At 45.3% G+C, this 17,299-nt stretch overlaps 1 protein-coding gene across 1 annotated transcript in view; it reads left to right on the plus strand.

Annotated features, from left to right (window-relative positions):
- The window catches only part of LOC106595591 (glutamate receptor-interacting protein 1), a 431,870-nt gene that overhangs the window by 361,540 nt on the left and 53,031 nt on the right, over positions 1–17,299 (plus strand). Inside the window, 1 exon segment of the mRNA XM_045722404.1 lies at positions 8,560–8,629. Coding sequence (XP_045578360.1) covers positions 8,560–8,629 — 70 coding nt within the window.

Raw genomic sequence — 17,299 nt, forward strand, 5'->3', positions numbered from 1 at the left:
GAGAGAGATGGAGGAGTGAGAGAGAGAGAGCGAGAGAGAGACAGATGGAGGAGGGAGAGAGAGTGAGAGATGGGGGAGAGAGAGAGAGAGATGGAGGAGGGAGAGAGAGAGAGAGATGGAGAGAGAGAGAGAGATGGAGGAGGGAGAGAGAGAGAGATGGAGGGAGAGAGAGAGAGATGGAGGAGGGAGAGAGAGAGAGAGATGGAGAGAGAGAGAGAGATGGAGGAGGGAGAGAGAGAGAGATGGAGGAGAGAGAGAGAGATGGAGGAGTGAGAGAGAGAGAGCGAGAGAGAGACAGATGGAGGAGGGAGAGAGAGAGAGAGATGGAGGAGGGAGAGAGAGAGAGAGATGGAGGAGGGAGAGAGAGAGAGAAAGAGAGAGAGAGATAAAAGGGAAATGGAGGAAGGAGGCTGGGGATGCTCTGCTGAGAACACGGAAACAGCATCCTGCGAACTGAACCGCGCTCTGAGGATCTACAAAGGCTCTCTGAAGGCTCCACAACTCTCTGGGGTGTCAGCTTCTTTATGTGAGATTTGTTTTGCTGGAACTCTGGGTGTGTCCCCCAAATAACACCCTACTCCCAAAATAGGGGACTGCAGAGCAGAGGGTTAAAAGGAGTTAACTAAATGGGGGATAGGACACAGCCTGGAGCCTTCATGGCTTCTCTAAGAGTTGTACTGCTGTGGCTGTATCTCTGTGTAGTGGATGGTTGATCTATTGAAGGAGGCTGTAAAGGCTAGCTGGGCTCAGCAGCTCTCTACACATCTTGTCTTGTTCAACTCCTCTTCACTTGGACATTGGACAGATTATAGTCTCTATAGAGGCAGGGAGGTCAGAGATAAGACTTTTTAAAGGCTTGTGTTTAGACTTTCTTTTTGTCAGAGCAGTAGAAATGATTCAAAATTAACTTAGATTTTTTTGATTTTGGAACATTCAGTTATGCTGCTGTTTTGGAATATTTAAATGTTCACACAAACAATATTATGGACAATCTGAACACATCTAACATACCGAATTCCTCTTTAGTGGCTGATATGATGCCAGAAGTGGGATGGTGTGAACTCCCAGTGATGCCATTTGGCCTCAGTGCTTCTACGGTGTAGACATACCAGTGCTACACTGAAGAGACCTGCAGGGCTGGAGGGCTGGTGGCTGGCTCCTGCAGGACTAGACGGCTGATGGCTGGTTCCTGCAGGGCTGGAGGGCTGGTGGCTGGCTCCTGCAGGACTAGACGGCTGGTGGCTGGTTCCTGCAGGACTAGAGGGCTAGTGGCTGGCTCCTGCAGGACTATAGGGCTGGTGGCTGGTTCCTGCAGGACTAGAGGGCTGGTGGCTGGCTCCTGCAGGACTAGAGGGCTGGTGGCTGGTTCCTGCAGGGCTGGAGGGCTCGTGGCTGGTTCCTGCAGGACTAGAGGGCTGGTGGCTGGTTCCTGCAAGGCTGGAGGGCTGGTGGCTGGTTCCTGCAGGGCTGGAGGGTTGGTGGCTGGCTCCTGCAGGGCTGTAGGGGCTGGTGGTGGCTGGTTCCTGCAGGACTAGAGGGCTGGTGGCTGGCTCCTGCAGGACTAGAGGGCTGGTGGCTGGCTCCTGCAGGACTAGAGGGCTGGTGGCTAGTTCCTGCAGGGCTGGAGGGCTGGTGGCTGGTTCCTGCAGGACTAGAGGGCAGGTGGCTGGCTCCTGCAGGGCTGGAGGGCTGGTGGCTGGTTCCTGCAGGGCTGGAGGGCTGGTGGCTGGTTCCTGCAGGACTAGAGGGCTGGTGGCTGGCTCCTGCAGGACTAGAGTCACTCAGACCATACTGTGTCTTTAGGAGACAGTGGAATAGAGTCAGTCACTCAGACCATACTGTTTCTTTAGGAGACAGTGGAATAGAGTCAGTCAGTCACTCAGACCATACTGTGTCTTTAGGAGACAGTGGAATAGAGTCAGTCACTCAGACCATACTGTGTCTTTAGGAGACAGTGGAATAGAGTCAGTCAGTCAGTCAGACCATACTGTGTCTTTAGGAGACAGTGGAATAGAGTCAGTCACTCAGACCATACTGTGTCTTTAGGAGACAGTGGAATAGAGTCAGTCAGTCACTCAGACCATACTGTGTCTTTAGGAGACAGTGGAATAGAGTCAGTCAGTCACTCAGACCATACTGTGTCTTTAGGAGACAGTGGAATATAGTCAGTCACTCAGACAATACTGTGTCTTTAGGAGACAGTGGAATAGAGTCAGTCACTCAGACCATACTGTGTCTTTAGGAGACAGTGGAATAGAGTCAGTCACTCAGACAAAACTGTGTCTTTAGGAGACAGTGGAATAGAGTCAGTCACTCAGACCATACTGTGTCTTTAGGAGACAGTGGAATAGAGTCAGTCAGTCACTCAGACCATACTGTGTCTTTAGGAGACAGTGGAATAGAGTCAGTCACTCAGACCATACTGTGTCTTTAGGAGACAGTGGAATAGAGTCAGTCAGTCACTCAGACCATACTGTGTCTTTAGGAGACAGTGGAATAGAGTCAGTCACTCAGACCATACTGTGTCTTTAGGAGACAGTGGAATAGAGTCAGTCACTCAGACCATACTGTGTCTTTAGGAGACAGTGGAATAGAGTCAGTCAGTCACTCAGACCATACTGTGTCTTTAGGAGACAGTGGAATAGAGTCAGTCACTCAGACCATACTGTGTCTTTAGGAGACAGTGGAATAGAGTCAGTCAGTCACTCAGACCATACTGTGTCTTTAGGAGACAGTGGAATAGTATTTGTTGAGGTTTAATTGTCAGATAGACCAGTGGCTCAACGATGACAATGATGGCTAACGGTACCCTGAGGTCATTTCCTCTGTGTGTGTGTGTGTGTGTGTGTGTGTGTGTGTGTGTGTGTGTGTGTGTGTGTGTGTGTGTGTGTGTGTGTGTTCTGTTTGGTCCAACCACCACCACCAGAACCCATTGTTTCCTGTAGGCTCGAGGCTGAGGAAAGGGGTCTAATTCGGGTTTCAGCAGAGTCAGCTAACCAACTCTCCACAGGGAGGAAAGAAGTTTCTGCAATGCAGCCGTAGAAATATATTTCATTCTGCAGCCATATAAATATATTTCATTCTGCAGCCGTGGAAATATAATTAATTCTGCATCCATATAAATATAATTAATTCTGCAGCCATAGAAATATAATTCCTTCTGCAGCCATATAAATATATTTCATTCTTCAGCCATATAAATATAATTCATTCTGCAGCCATATAAATATAATTCATTCTACAGCCATATAAATATAATTCATTCTACAGCCATATAAATATACTGCTCAAAAAAATAAAGGGAACACTAAAATAACACATCCTAGATCTGAATGAATGAAATAATCTTATTAAATACTTTTTTCTTTACATAGTTTAATGTGCTGACAACAAAATCACACAAAAATAATCAATGGAAATCCAATTTATCAACCCATGGAGGTCTGGATTTGGAGTCACACTCAAAATTCAAGTGGAAAACCACACTACAGGCTGATCCAACTTTGATGTAATGTCCTTAAAACAAGTCAAAATGAGGCTCAGTAGTGTGTGTGGCCTCCACGTGCCTGTATGACCTCCCTACAACGCCTGGGCATGCTCCTGATGAGGTGGCGGATGGTCTCCTGAGGGATCTCCTCACAGACCTGGACTAAAGCACCCGCCAACTCCTGGACAGTCTGTGGTGCAACGTGGCGTTGGTGGATGGAGCGAGACATGATGTCCCAGATGTACTCAATTGGATTCAGGTCTGGGGAACGTGCGGGCCAGTCCATAGCATAAATGCCTTCCTCTTGCAGGAACTGCTGACACACTCCAGCCACATGAGGTCTAGCATTGTCTTGCATTAGGAGGAACCCAGGGCCAACCGCACCAGCATATGGTCTCACAAGGGGTCTGAGGATCTCATCTCGGTACCTAATGGCAGTCAGGCTACCTCTGGTGAGCACATGGAGGGCTGTGCGGCCCCCCAAAGAAATGCCACCCCACACCATGACTGACCCACCGCCAAACCGGTCATGCTGGAGGATGTTGCAGGCAGTAGAACGTTCTCCACGGCGTCTCCAGGCTCTGTCACATGTGCTCAGTGTGAACCTGCTTCATCTGTGAAGAGCACAGGGCGTCAGTGGCGAATTTGCCAATCTTGGTGTTATCTGGCAAATGCCAAACGTCCTGCACGGTGTTGGGCTGTAAGCACAACCCCCACCTGTGGACGTCGGGCCCTCATACCACCCTCAAGGAGTCTGTTTCTGACCGTTTGAGCAGACACATGCACATTTGTGGCCTGCTGGAGGTCATTTTGCAGGGCTCTGGCAGTGCTCCTCCTGCTCCTCCTTGCACAAAGGCGGAGGTAGCGGTCCTGCTGCTGGGTTGTTGCCCTCCTACGGCCTCCTCCACGTCTCCTGATGTACTGGCCTGTCTCCTGGAAGCGCCTCCATGCTCTGGACACTACGCTGACAGACACAGCAAACCTTCTTGCCACAGCTCGCATTGATGTGCCATCCTGGATGAGCTGTACTACCTGAGCCACTTGTGTGGGTTGTAGACTCCGTCTCATGCTACCACTAGAGTGAAAGCACCGCCAGCATTCAAAAGTGACCAAAACATCAGCCAGGAAGCATAAGAACTGAGAAGTGGTCTGTGGTCACCACCTGCCGAACCACTCCTTTATTGGGGGTGTCTTGCTAATTGCCTATAATTTCCACCTGTTGTCTATTCCATTTGCACAACAGCATGTGAAATTTATTGTCAATCAGTGTTGCTTCCTAAGTGGACAGTTTGATTTCACAGAAGTGTGATTGACTTGGAGTTACATTGTGTTGTTTAAGTGTTCCCTTTATTTTTTTGAGCAGTGTATAATTCATTCTGCAGCCATAGAAATATAATTCCTTCTGCAGCCATATAAATATATTTCATTCTTCAGCCATATAAATATTATTCATTCTGCAGCCATATAAATATAATTCATTCTACAGCCATATAAATATAATTCATTCTGCAGCCATATAAATATAATTCATTCTGCAGCCATAGAAATATAATTCATTCTGCAGCCATAGAAATATAATTCATTCTTCAGCCATATAAATATAATTCCTTCTGCAGCCATATAAATATAATTCATTCTTCAGCCATATCAATATAATTCATTCTGCAGCCATATAAATATAATTCATTCTGCAGCCATATAAATATAATTCATTCTGCAGCCATATAAATATAATTCATTCTGCAGCCATATAAATATATTTCATTCTTCAGCCATATAAATATAATTTCTTCTGCAGCCATATGAATATAATTCATTCTACAGCCATATAAATATAATTCATTCTGCAGCCATATAAATATAATTCATTCTGCAGCCATATAAATATAATTCATTCTTCAGCCATATAAATATAATTCATTCTGCAGCCATATAAATATAATTCATTCTGCAGCCATATAAATATAATTCATTCTACAGCCATATAAATATAATTCCTTCTGCAGCCATATGAATATAATTCATTCTACAGCCATATAAATATAATTCATTCTGCAGCCATATAAATATAATTCATTCTGCAGCCATATAAATATAATTCATTCTTCAGCCATATAAATATAATTCCTTCTGCAGCCATAGAAATATAATTCATTCTACAGCCATAGAAATATAATTCATTCTACAGCCATTTAAATATAATTCATTCTACAGCCATATAAATATAATTAATTCTACAGCCATATAAATAGAATTCATTCTACAGCCATATAAATAGAATTCATTCTGCAGCCATATAAATAGAATTCATTCTGCAGCCATATAAATATAATTCCTTCTACAGCCATATAAATAGAATTCATTCTGCAGCCTTGCCTGCAGGATTTTCCACCACTGTCGACATCACGGTTTCTCTTAGGAAACTATACACGCAGCAGTATCAAAATGGCAGTAACTTTGTTGGTGTAGTGCCACTAGTTAATTTAGTGTAAACCTCACATGATGTCTCTAGTGTTCTGTAGATGCCCCCCTCACCTTTACCTCCCTGCTCGCTCATTGGACAAGTAACCGTCTTACTCTAGTGCCTCCAGTTAAAATAGTGGACTCCCTGCAGAATGCCTCTATCCCCTCCACTGTTAACCCCATCAACAGCACTGACGTCTCCACATCACACCAAGCAGTCCCTGGCTTCCACAGCTTCCACACATTAACATTCACAACACAGCCGGGCCACAGAGATGTGTCTCTTTCAGAGCAGGTAGAAAGGACATCTCTCCTGTCTCTCCTCTCTCCTCTGACATATAGATAGACACAGGAAGCACCTGCAGAATTACAACAGGACTGAGTTGGCAATTTGACAGGCCAGGTAAAGAGCTGCAGTAATGACAGGCAGCGTTTTGGTTTTGTCAGCTGAGATGAGGAGGTCATTCATGTGTGGTTGTTTATGGAGGGAAGTGGACAGAAACTGTTCAGCAGACTACAATATAGAGGGAAGTACAGGGGAGGGAAGGAGAAGGGAGGAGAGGAGAGGGGAGGAGAAGAGAAGGAGAGTAGGGGAGGAGAGGGGAGGATAAGGGAGGAGAAGGGAGGGGAGGGAAGGAGAAGGGAGGGGAGGGGAGGAGAGGGAAGAGAAGAGAAGAGAAGTGAAGGAGAGGAGGGGAGGAGAGGGAAGAGAAGAGAAGAGAAGGAGAGGAGGGGAGGAGAGGGAAGAGAAGAGAAGAGAGAGGAGGGGAGGAGAGGGGAGGATAAGGGAGGAGAAGGGAGGGGAGGAGAGGGAAGAGAAGAGAAGGAGAGGAGGGGAGGAGAGGGGAGGGGAGGAGAGGGCTGGAGAGGGGAAGGAGAGCAGAGGGGAAAGGAGGAGAGGGGAAGGAAAGAGGAGAGGAGAGGGGAAAGAGAGCAGAAGGGAGGAGTGGGAGGGAATATAAAGGGGAGTGGAGTACATGGGAGGAGAGGAGAGGAGGAGAGGGGAGGGAAATAGAGGAGGAGAGGGGAGGGAAAGAGAGGAGGAGAGGGGAGGGAAAGAGAGGGGAAGGAGAGCAGAGGGGAAGAGATGGGAGGGAGGGAGGAGATGGGAGGGAGGGGAGTATAAGGGAGGGAAGCGGAGGAGTAGGACTGCAGGGAGTATGATGGGTTAGAGAAGAGGGGAGGGAAGTTGTTTACTCAAAACAGATACCCTTCCTCCCTTCCTGTAAGGCACTCAGCCCAACCATGTTTTAGGCTGATACGCTTTTCATCAACTTTAAAGGCTGCATTTACACAGGCAGCCCAATTCTGAGATTTTTTTCTTCTAATTGCTCTTTTGACCAATCACATCAGATCTCTATTTCAGAGCTGATCTGAAAAATATCAGAATTGGGATGCCTGTGTAAATGCAACCAAAGAAATGAATGAGACGCCATTTTCATAAATTGGTTTTGTTAATGATTTAAGCCTGTGGTTTCAGTTAATGACATAAGCCTGTGGTTTAGTTAATGATATAAGCCTGTGGTTTTAGTTAATGATATAAGCCTGTGGTTTTAGTTAATGATATAAGCCTGTGGTTTTGTTAATGATATAAGCCTGTGGTTTAGTTAATGATATAAGCCTGTGGTTTTGTTAATGATATAAGTCTGTGGTTTAGTTAATGATATAAGCCTGTGGTTTTGTTAATGATATAAGCATGTGGTTTTGTTAATGATTTAAGCCTGTGGTTTTAGTTAATGACATAAGCCTGTGGTTTAGTTAATGATATAAGCCTGTGGTTTTAGTTAATGATATAAGCCTGTGGTTTTAGTTAATGATATAAGCCTGTGGTTTTGTTAATGATATAAGCCTGTGGTTTAGTTAATGATATAAGCCTGTGGTTTTGTTAATGATATAAGTCTGTGGTTTAGTTAATGATATAAGCCTGTGGTTTAGTTAATGATATAAGCCTGTGGTTTTGTTAATGATATAAGCCTGTGGTTTAGTTAATGATATAAGCCTGTGGTTTAGTTAATGATATAAGCCTGTGGTTTAGTTAATGATATAAGCCTGTGGTTTTGTTAATGATATAAGCCTGTGGTTTTGTTAATGATATAAGCCTGTGGTTTTTGTTAATGATATAAGCCTGTGGTTTTAGTTAATGATATAAGCCTGTGGTTTTAGTTAATGATATAAGCCTGTGGTTTTGTTAATGATATAAGCCTGTGGTTTTGTTAATGATATAAGCCTGTGGTTTAGTTAATGATATAAGCCTGTGGTTTTGTTAATGATATAAGCCTGTGGTTTAGTTAATGATATAAGCCTGTGGTTTTGCTAATGATATAAGACTGTGGTTTTGTTAATGATTTAAGCCTGTGGTTTTAGTTAATTATATAAGCCTGTGGTTTTGTTAATGATATAAGCCTGTGGTTTTGTTAATGATATAAGCCTGTGGTTTAGTTAATGATATAAGCCTGTGGTTTTGTTAATGATATAAGCCTGTGGTTTTGTTAATGATTTAAGCCTGTGGTTTTGTTAATGATTTAAGCCTGTGGTTTTGTTAATGATATAAGCCTGTGGTTTAGTTGCTCTCTCTCTCATACGCCCATCCTTTCCTTCTCTGCTCCTAGCTCCGTCCAGTAGGAAACCTGGGGACGCTCTCATCATCTCCGACATCAAGAAGGGCAGCGTGGCTCACAGGTAAATACATCAATCAACCAATCAACCTGCTCACAGGTAAATACATCAATCAACCAATCAATCTGCTCACAGGTAAATACATCAATCAACCAATCAACCTGCTCACAGGTAAATACATCAATCAACCAATCAACCTACTCACAGGTAAATATATCAATCAACCAATCAACCTGCTCACAGGTAAATACATCAATCAACCAATCAACCTGCTCACAGGTAAATATATCAATCAACCAATTAACCTGCTCACAGGTAAATACATCAATCAACCAATCAACCTGCTCACAGGTAAATATATCAATCAACCTGCTCACAGGTAAATACATCAATCAACCAATCAACCTGCTCACAGGTGAATACATCAATCAACCAATCAGCCTGCTCACAGGTAAATATATCAATCAACCAATCAACCTGCTCACAGGTAAATACATCAATCAACCAATTAACCTGCTCACAGGTAAATACATCAATCAACCAATCAACCTGCTCACAGGTAAATACATCAATCAACCAATTAATCTGCTCACATGTAAATATATCAATCAACCAATTAACCTGCTCACAGGTAAATACATCAATCAACCAATCAACCTGCTCACAGGTAAATACATCAATCAACCAATCAACCTGCTCACAGGTAAATATATCAATCAACCTGCTCACAGGTAAATACATCAATCAACCAATCAACCTGCTCACAGGTGAATACATCAATCAACCAATCAGCCTGCTCACAGGTAAATATATCAATCAACCAATCAACCTGCTCACAGGTAAATACATCAATCAACCAATTAACCTGCTCACAGGTAAATACATCAATCAACCAATCAACCTGCTCACAGGTAAATACATCAATCAACCAATCAACCTGCTCACAGGTAAATACATCAATCAACCAATTAACCTGCTCACATGTAAATATATCAATCAACCAATTAACCTGCTCACAGGTAAATACATCAATCAACCAATCAACCTGCTCACAGGTAAATACATCAATCAACCAATCAACCTGCTCACAGGTGAATACATCAATCAACCAATCAGCCTGCTCACAGGTAAATACATCAATCAACCAATCAACCTGCTCACAGGTAAATATATCAATCAACCAATCAACCTGCTCACAGGTAAATATATCAATCAACCAATCAACCTGCTCACAGGTAAATACATCAATACATCAATCAACCAATTAACCTGCTCACAGGTAAATACATCAATCAACCAATCAACCTGCTCACAGGTAAATACATCAATCAACCAATTAACCTGCTCACAGGTAAATACATCAATCAACCAATCAACCTGCTCACAGGTAAATATATCAATCAACCAATCAACCTGCTCACAGGTAAATACATCAATACATCAATCAACCAATTAACCTGCTCACAGGTAAATACATCAATCAACCAATCAACCTGCTCACAGGTAAATACATCAATCAACCAATCAACCTGCTCACAGGTAAATTATTTGAAACATACAACATGCACCAACCACATCAACACTATTGTCTCAGTGTTGCTCTGCACACCACTCCACTAAACTACACTATGAATGTTGCTCTGCACACCACTCCACTAAACTACACTATGAATGTTGCTCTCCACACCACTCCACTAAACTACACTATGAATGTTGCTCTGCACACCACTCCACTAAACTACACTATGAATGTTGCTCTCCACACCACTCTACTAAACTACACTATGAATGTTGCTCTCCACACCACTCCACTAAACTACACTATGAATGTTGTTCTCCACACCACTCCACTAAACTACACTATGAATGTTGCTCTGCACACCACTCCACTAAACTACACTATGAATGTTGATCTGCACACCACTCTACTAAACCACACTATGAATGTTGCTCTCCACACCACTCTACTAAACCACACTATGAATGTTGCTCTCCACACCACTCTACTAAACTACACTATGAATGTTGCTCTCCACACCACTCCACTAAACTACACTATGAATGTTGCTCTCCACACCACTCTACTAAACTACACTATGAATGTTGCTCTGCACACCACTCTACTAAACTACACTATGAATGTTGCTCTCCACACCACTCTACTAAACCACACTATGAATGTTGCTCTCCACACCACTCCACTAAACTACACTATGAATGTTGCTCTCCACACCACTCTACTAAACTACACTATGAATGTTGTTCTCCACACCACTCCACTAAACTACACTATGAATGTTGCTCTCCACACCACTCTACTAAACTACACTATGAATGTTGCTCGGACACCACTCCACTAAACTACACTATGATGTTGCTCTCCACACCACTCCACTAAACTACACTATGAATGTTGCTCTGCACACCACTCCACTAAACTACACTATGAATGTTGCTCTGCACACCACTCTACTAAACTACACTATGAATGTTGCTCTGCACACCACTCCACTAAACTACACTATGAATGTTGCTCTGCACACCACTCTACTAAACTACACTATGAATGTTGCTCTCCACACCACTCCACTAAACTACACTATGAATGTTGCTCTGCACACCACTCCACTAAACTACACTATGAATGTTGCTCTCCACACCACTCCACTAAACTACACTATGAATATTGCTCTCCACACCACCACTCCACTAAACTACACTATGAATGTTGATCTGCACACCACTCTACTAAACTACACTATGAATGTTGCTCTCCACACCACTCCACTAAACTACACTATGAATGTTGCTCTGCACACCACTCCACTAAACTACACTATGAATGTTGCTCTTCACACCACTCTACTAAACTACACTATGAATGTTGCTCTCCACACCACTCTACTAAACTACACTATGAATGTTGATCTGCACACCACTCTACTAAACTACACTATGAATGTTGTTCTCCACACCACTCCACTAAACTACACTATGTATGTTGCTCTGCACACCACTCCACTAAACTACACTATGAATGTTGCTCTGCACACCACTCCACTAAACTACACTATGAATGTTGCTCTGCACACCACTCTACTAAACCACACTATGAATGTTGCTCTCCACACCACTCCACTAAACTACACTATGAATGTTGATCTGCACACCACTCTACTAAACCACACTATGAATGTTGCTCTGCACACCACTCTACTAAACCACACTATCAATGTTGCTCTCCACACCACTCCACTAAACTACACTATGAATGTTGATCTGCACACCACTCTACTAAACCACACTATGAATGTTGCTCTGCACACCACTCTACTAAACTACACTATGAATGTTGCTCTGCACACCACTCCACTAAACTCCACTATGGCAGAGTCACATATAAATAGATGTATTTCTGCAGTATAGTATATTGTGTTTGATGCAGTGGATATTAATCAGTGGTCTATGACCAGGCTCTGTGGTCACTCAGCTCTGGGCTGGGACCGGGCATGAGCTCATCTGCATAATTCCAATTTTCTAGATCAAAACAGATAATGTATTGTTCAGGCTCCCTGCTCTGTGGTACGATGTTCAGTGGCCAGGCTCCCTGCTCTGTGGTACGATGTTCAGGGGCCAGGCTCCCTGCTCCGTGGTACGATGTTCAGTGGCCAGGCTCCGTATTCCGTGGTACGATGTTCAGGGTCCAGGCTCCCTGCTCTGTGGTACGATGTTCAGGGGCCAGGCTCCCTGCTCTGTGGTACGATGTTCAGGGCCAGGCTCCGTATTCCGTGGTACGATGTTCAGGGGCCAGGCTCCGTATTCCGTGGTACGATGTTCAGTGGCCAGGCTCCGTATTCCGTGGTACGATGTTCAGGGTCCAGGCTCCGTATTCCGTGGTACGTGAGTTCAGGGTCCAGGCTCCGTATTCCGTGGTACGATGTTCAGGGGCCAGGCTCCCTGCTCCGTGGGTACGATGTTCAGTGGCCAGGCTCCGTATTCCGTGGTACGATGTTCAGGGTCCAGGCTCCGTATTCCGTGGTACGATGTTCAGTGGCCAGGCTCCGTATTCCGTGGTACGATGTTCAGTGGCCAGGCTCCGTATTCCGTGGTACGATGTTCAGTGGCCAGGCTCCGTATTCCGTGGTACGATGTTCAGTGGCCAGGCTCCGTATTCCGTGGTACGATGTTCAGTGGCCAGGCTCCGTATTCCGTGGTACGATGTTCAGTGGCCAGGCTCCGTATTCCGTGGTACGATGTTCAGGGTCCAGGCTCCGTATTCCGTGGTACGATGTTCAGTGGCCAGGCTCCGTATTCCGTGGTACGATGTTCAGTGGCCAGGCTCCGTATTCCGTGGTACGATGTTCAGTGGCCAGGCTCCCTGCTCTGTGGTACGATGTTCAGTGGCCAGGCTCCGTATTCCGTGGTACGATGTTCAGGGTTCAGGCTCCCTGCTCTGTGGTACGATGTTCAGGGTTCAGGCTCCCTGCTCTGTGGTACGATGTTCAGGGTTCAGGCTCCCTGCTCTGTGGTACGACCCCCAGGGGGCCATTACCCCACATAATAAAAACACCATGAGACAACAAACACAATGGTTAGGACACACGTTTAAAACTCTGACTGTACCTCCCAACTGAAGTGGGCCAGCTTGACGACTGAGTCGCTAGCCTACTAACGGATGTTATTCTCGTTGTGGGAGGCAGCGGACAATTAATTAAATACCCCAAAGTGGAAACGGATCGTGAAATGTCTGTTCACTACTTCACACAGAGAGAGGGATTTCTCAGCTGAGGAAGGGGGGTAGGTGGGTAGAGGAGCACACAAATACACACACACGCGCACACACACACACACACACACACACACACACACACACACACACACACACACCGCACACGCACACGCACGCACCACACACACACACACACACTACAGACAGAGATTTAGTTTAAACCCCTCCTCCTTCTGGAGTACAGTAACTGGACTGGATGGTCTCTGTGTTTACATCCAGACCCGTTACCAAGGCGACGCAGCATTCTGTTTACCACCAGGGCTCTAACTAATTAGCCCACATTCTGTCTCTGCCCTCGTTTTGCCAGGCTTTACGCAACCAACACATATGTTTACCTTGTTTGCGGCCCAATTGGCACCTATTCCCTATGGGCCCTGGTCAAAACTAGTGCACTATATAGAGAATAGGGTTCCATTTGGGACACAGATCTGGTAATTATGCTGAGAGGAAGATGATAGGAATTGGGTTATGCACTAATCAGTGATTATGATTCTCTCCCCAAAGCACCCAGTCCTGTTCTATCTAGGTATTAGTTACCCCTGTCAAGGAGACAGAGGAAAGGCACCCAGTCCTGTTCTATCTAGGTATTAGTTACCCCTGTCAAGGAGACAGAGGAAAGGCACCCAGTCCTGTTCTATCTAGGTATTAGTTACCCCTGTCAAGGAGACAGAGGAAAGGCACCCAGTCCTGTTCTATCTAGGTATTAGTTACCGCTGTCAAGGAGCCAGAGGAAAGGCACCCAGTCCTGTTCTATCTAGGTATTAGTTACCGCTGTCAAGGAGACAGAGGAAAGGCACCCAGTCCTGTTCTATCTAGGTATTAGTTACCCTGTCAAGGAGACAGAGGAAAGGCACCCAGTCCTGTTCTATCTAGGTATTAGTTACCCCTGTCAAGGAGCCAGAGGAAAGGCACCCAGTCCTGTTCTATCTAGGTATTAGTTACCCCTGTCAAGGAGCCAGAGGAAAGGCACCCAGTCCTGTTCTATCTAGGTATTAGTTACCCCTGTCAAGGAGACAGAGGAAAGGCACCCAGTCCTGTTCTATCTAGGTATTAGTTACCGCTGTCAAGGAGACAGAGGAAAGGCACCCAGTCCTGTTCTATCTAGGTATTAGTTACCGCTGTCAAGGAGCCAGAGGAAAGGCACCCAGTCCTGTTCTATCTAGGTATTAGTTACCCCTGTCAAGGAGACAGAGGAAAGGCACCCAGTCCTGTTCTATCTAGGTATTAGTTACCGCTGTCAAGGAGACAGAGGAAAGGCACCCAGTCCTGTTCTATCTAGGTATTAGTTACCCCTGTCAAGGAGTCAGAGGAAAGGCACCCAGTCCTGTTCTATCTAGGTATTAGTTACCCCTGTCAAGGAGCCAGAGGAAAGGCACCCAGTCCTGTTCTATCTAGGTATTAGTTACCCCTGTCAAGGAGCCAGAGGAAAGGCACCCCGTCCTGTTCTATCTAGGTATTAGTTACCCCTGTCAAGGAGACAGAGGAAAGGCACCCAGTCCTGTTCTATCTAGGTATTAGTTACCGCTGTCAAGGAGACAGAGGAAAGGCACCCAGTCCTGTTCTATCTAGGTATTAGTTACCCCTGTCAAGGAGACAGAGGAAAGGCACCCAGTCCTGTTCTATCTAGGTATTAGTTACCCCTGTCAAGGAGACAGAGGAAAGGCACCCAGTCCTGTTCTATCTAGGTATTAGTTACCCCTGTCAAGGAGACAGAGGAAAGGCACCCAGTCCTGTTCTATCTAGGTATTAGTTACCGCTGTCAAGGAGACAGAGGAAAGGCACCCAGTCCTGTTCTATCTAGGTATAAGTTACCCCTGTCAAGGAGCCAGAGGAAAGGCACCCAGTCCTGTTCTATCTAGGTATTAGTTACCCCTGTCAAGGAGCCAGAGGAAAGGCACCCAGTCCTGTTCTATCTAGGTATTAGTTACCGCTGTCAAGGAGCCAGAGGAAAGGCACCCAGTCCTGTTCTATCTAGGTATTAGTTACCCCTGTCAAGGAGACAGAGGAAAGGCACCCAGTCCTGTTCTATCTAGGTATTAGTTACCCCTGTCAAGGAGACAGAGGAAAGGCACCCAGTCCTGTTCTATCTAGGTATTAGTTACCCTGTCAAGGAGCCAGAGGAAAGCACTGGGGAGTTATGATGTGATTCTAGTTTACATTCTGCTGCTATAATAGAGAATTTACGTTAATCAACCTTTTTCTATGCTCTGGTACTAGGTTATTTACCGTAACGATGACCTAGCTTTCAGGTAAATTGGGCAGGTGTTGTCCCTTATACCTTTCAGGATTTAGACATTTTGGACATTAGTAAAAAAAAAAACAGAGATTATTGGTCATTTTAATAATGAGTTTCTTTCTCTGGATTACGTTGGAATATGAATGTTGTTCCAGAATGAGGAATGAGGACAACTGAACAGTATTCTGTATTCTGCCTCTGTGTTGTCATAGTGAATGGAGGGAAGGGAGCCAACTGATGACTGCTTGTACTGCATTCCAAATGGCACCCTATTCCCTATGTAGTACACTATGTTTGATCAAAACTCTATGTTCCCTGGTCAACAGTAGTGCACTACATAGGGAATAGGGTGCCATTTGGGATGTAGTTCTTGTTATTGATGCTCTACATTCACCTCACTGCATTTGGCCCATTTTAGCAGCTTGTCAGGGTTCCTGTTAACAGGTCTCTGTGAGTCTCATTTCAGCAGCTTGTCTCTGTCAGGGCTCCTGTTAACAGGTCTCTGTGAGTCTCATTTCAGCAGCTTGTCTCTGTCAGGGCTCCTGTTAACAGGTCTCTGTGAGTCTCATTTCAGCAGCTTGTCTCTGTCAGGGCTCCTGTTAACAGGTCTCTGTGAGTCTCGTTTCAGCAGCTTGTCTCTGTCAGGGCTCCTGTTAACAGGTCTCTGTGAGTCTCATTTCAGCAGCTTGTCTCTGTCAGGGCTCCTGTTAACAGGTCTCTGTGAGTCTCATTTCAGCAGCTTGTCTCTGTCAGGGCTCCTGTTAACAGGTCTCTGTGAGTCTCATTTCAGCAGCTTGTCTCTGTCAGGGCTCCTGTTAACAGGTCTCTGTGAGTCTCATTTTAGCAGCTTGTCAGGGTTCCTGTTAACAGGTCTCTGTGAGTCTCATTTCAGCAGCTTGTCTCTGTCAGGGCTCCTGTTAACAGGTCTCTGTGAGTCTCATTTCAGCAGCTTGTCTCTGTCAGGGCTCCTGTTAACAGGTCTCTGTGAGTCTCATTTCAGCAGCTTGTCTCTGTCAGGACTCCTGTTAACAGGTCTCTGTGAGTCTCATTTCAGCAGCTTGTCTCTGTCAGGGCTCCTGTTAACAGGTCTCTGTGAGTCTCATTTCAGCAGCTTGTCTCTGTCAGGGCTCCTGTTAACAGGTCTCTGTGAGTCTCATTTCAGCAGCTTGTCTCTGTCAGGACTCCTGTTAACAGGTCTCTGTGAGTCTCATTTCAGCAGCTTGTCTCTGTCAGGGCTCCTGTTAACAGGTCTCTGTGAGTCTCATTTTAGCAGCTTGTCAGGGCTCCTGTTAACAGGTCTCTGTGAGTCTCATTTCAGCAGCTTGTCTCTGTCAGGGCTCCTGTTAACAGGTCTCTGTGAGTCTCATTTCAGCAGCTTGTCTCTGTCAGGGCTCCTGTTAACAGGTCTCTGTGAGTCTCATTTCAGCAGCTTGTCTCTGTCAGGGCTCCTGTTAACAGGTCTCTGTGAGTCTCGTTTCAGAAGCTTGTCTCTGTCAGGGCTCCTGTTAACAGGTCTCTGTGAGTCTCGTTTCAGCAGCTTGTCTCTGTCAGGGTTCCTGTTAACAGGACTCTGTGAGTCTCATTTCAGCAGCTTGTCTCTGTCAGGGCTCCTGTTAACAGGTCTCTGTGAGTCTCATTTCAGCAGCTTGTCTCTGTCAGGGCTCCTGTTAACAGGTCTCTGTGAGTCTCATTTCAGCAGCTTGTCTCT

The sequence above is a fragment of the Salmo salar genome, chromosome ssa07, assembly GCF_905237065.1.
Source record: "Salmo salar chromosome ssa07, Ssal_v3.1, whole genome shotgun sequence".
Classification (NCBI taxonomy): domain Eukaryota; kingdom Metazoa; phylum Chordata; class Actinopteri; order Salmoniformes; family Salmonidae; genus Salmo; species Salmo salar.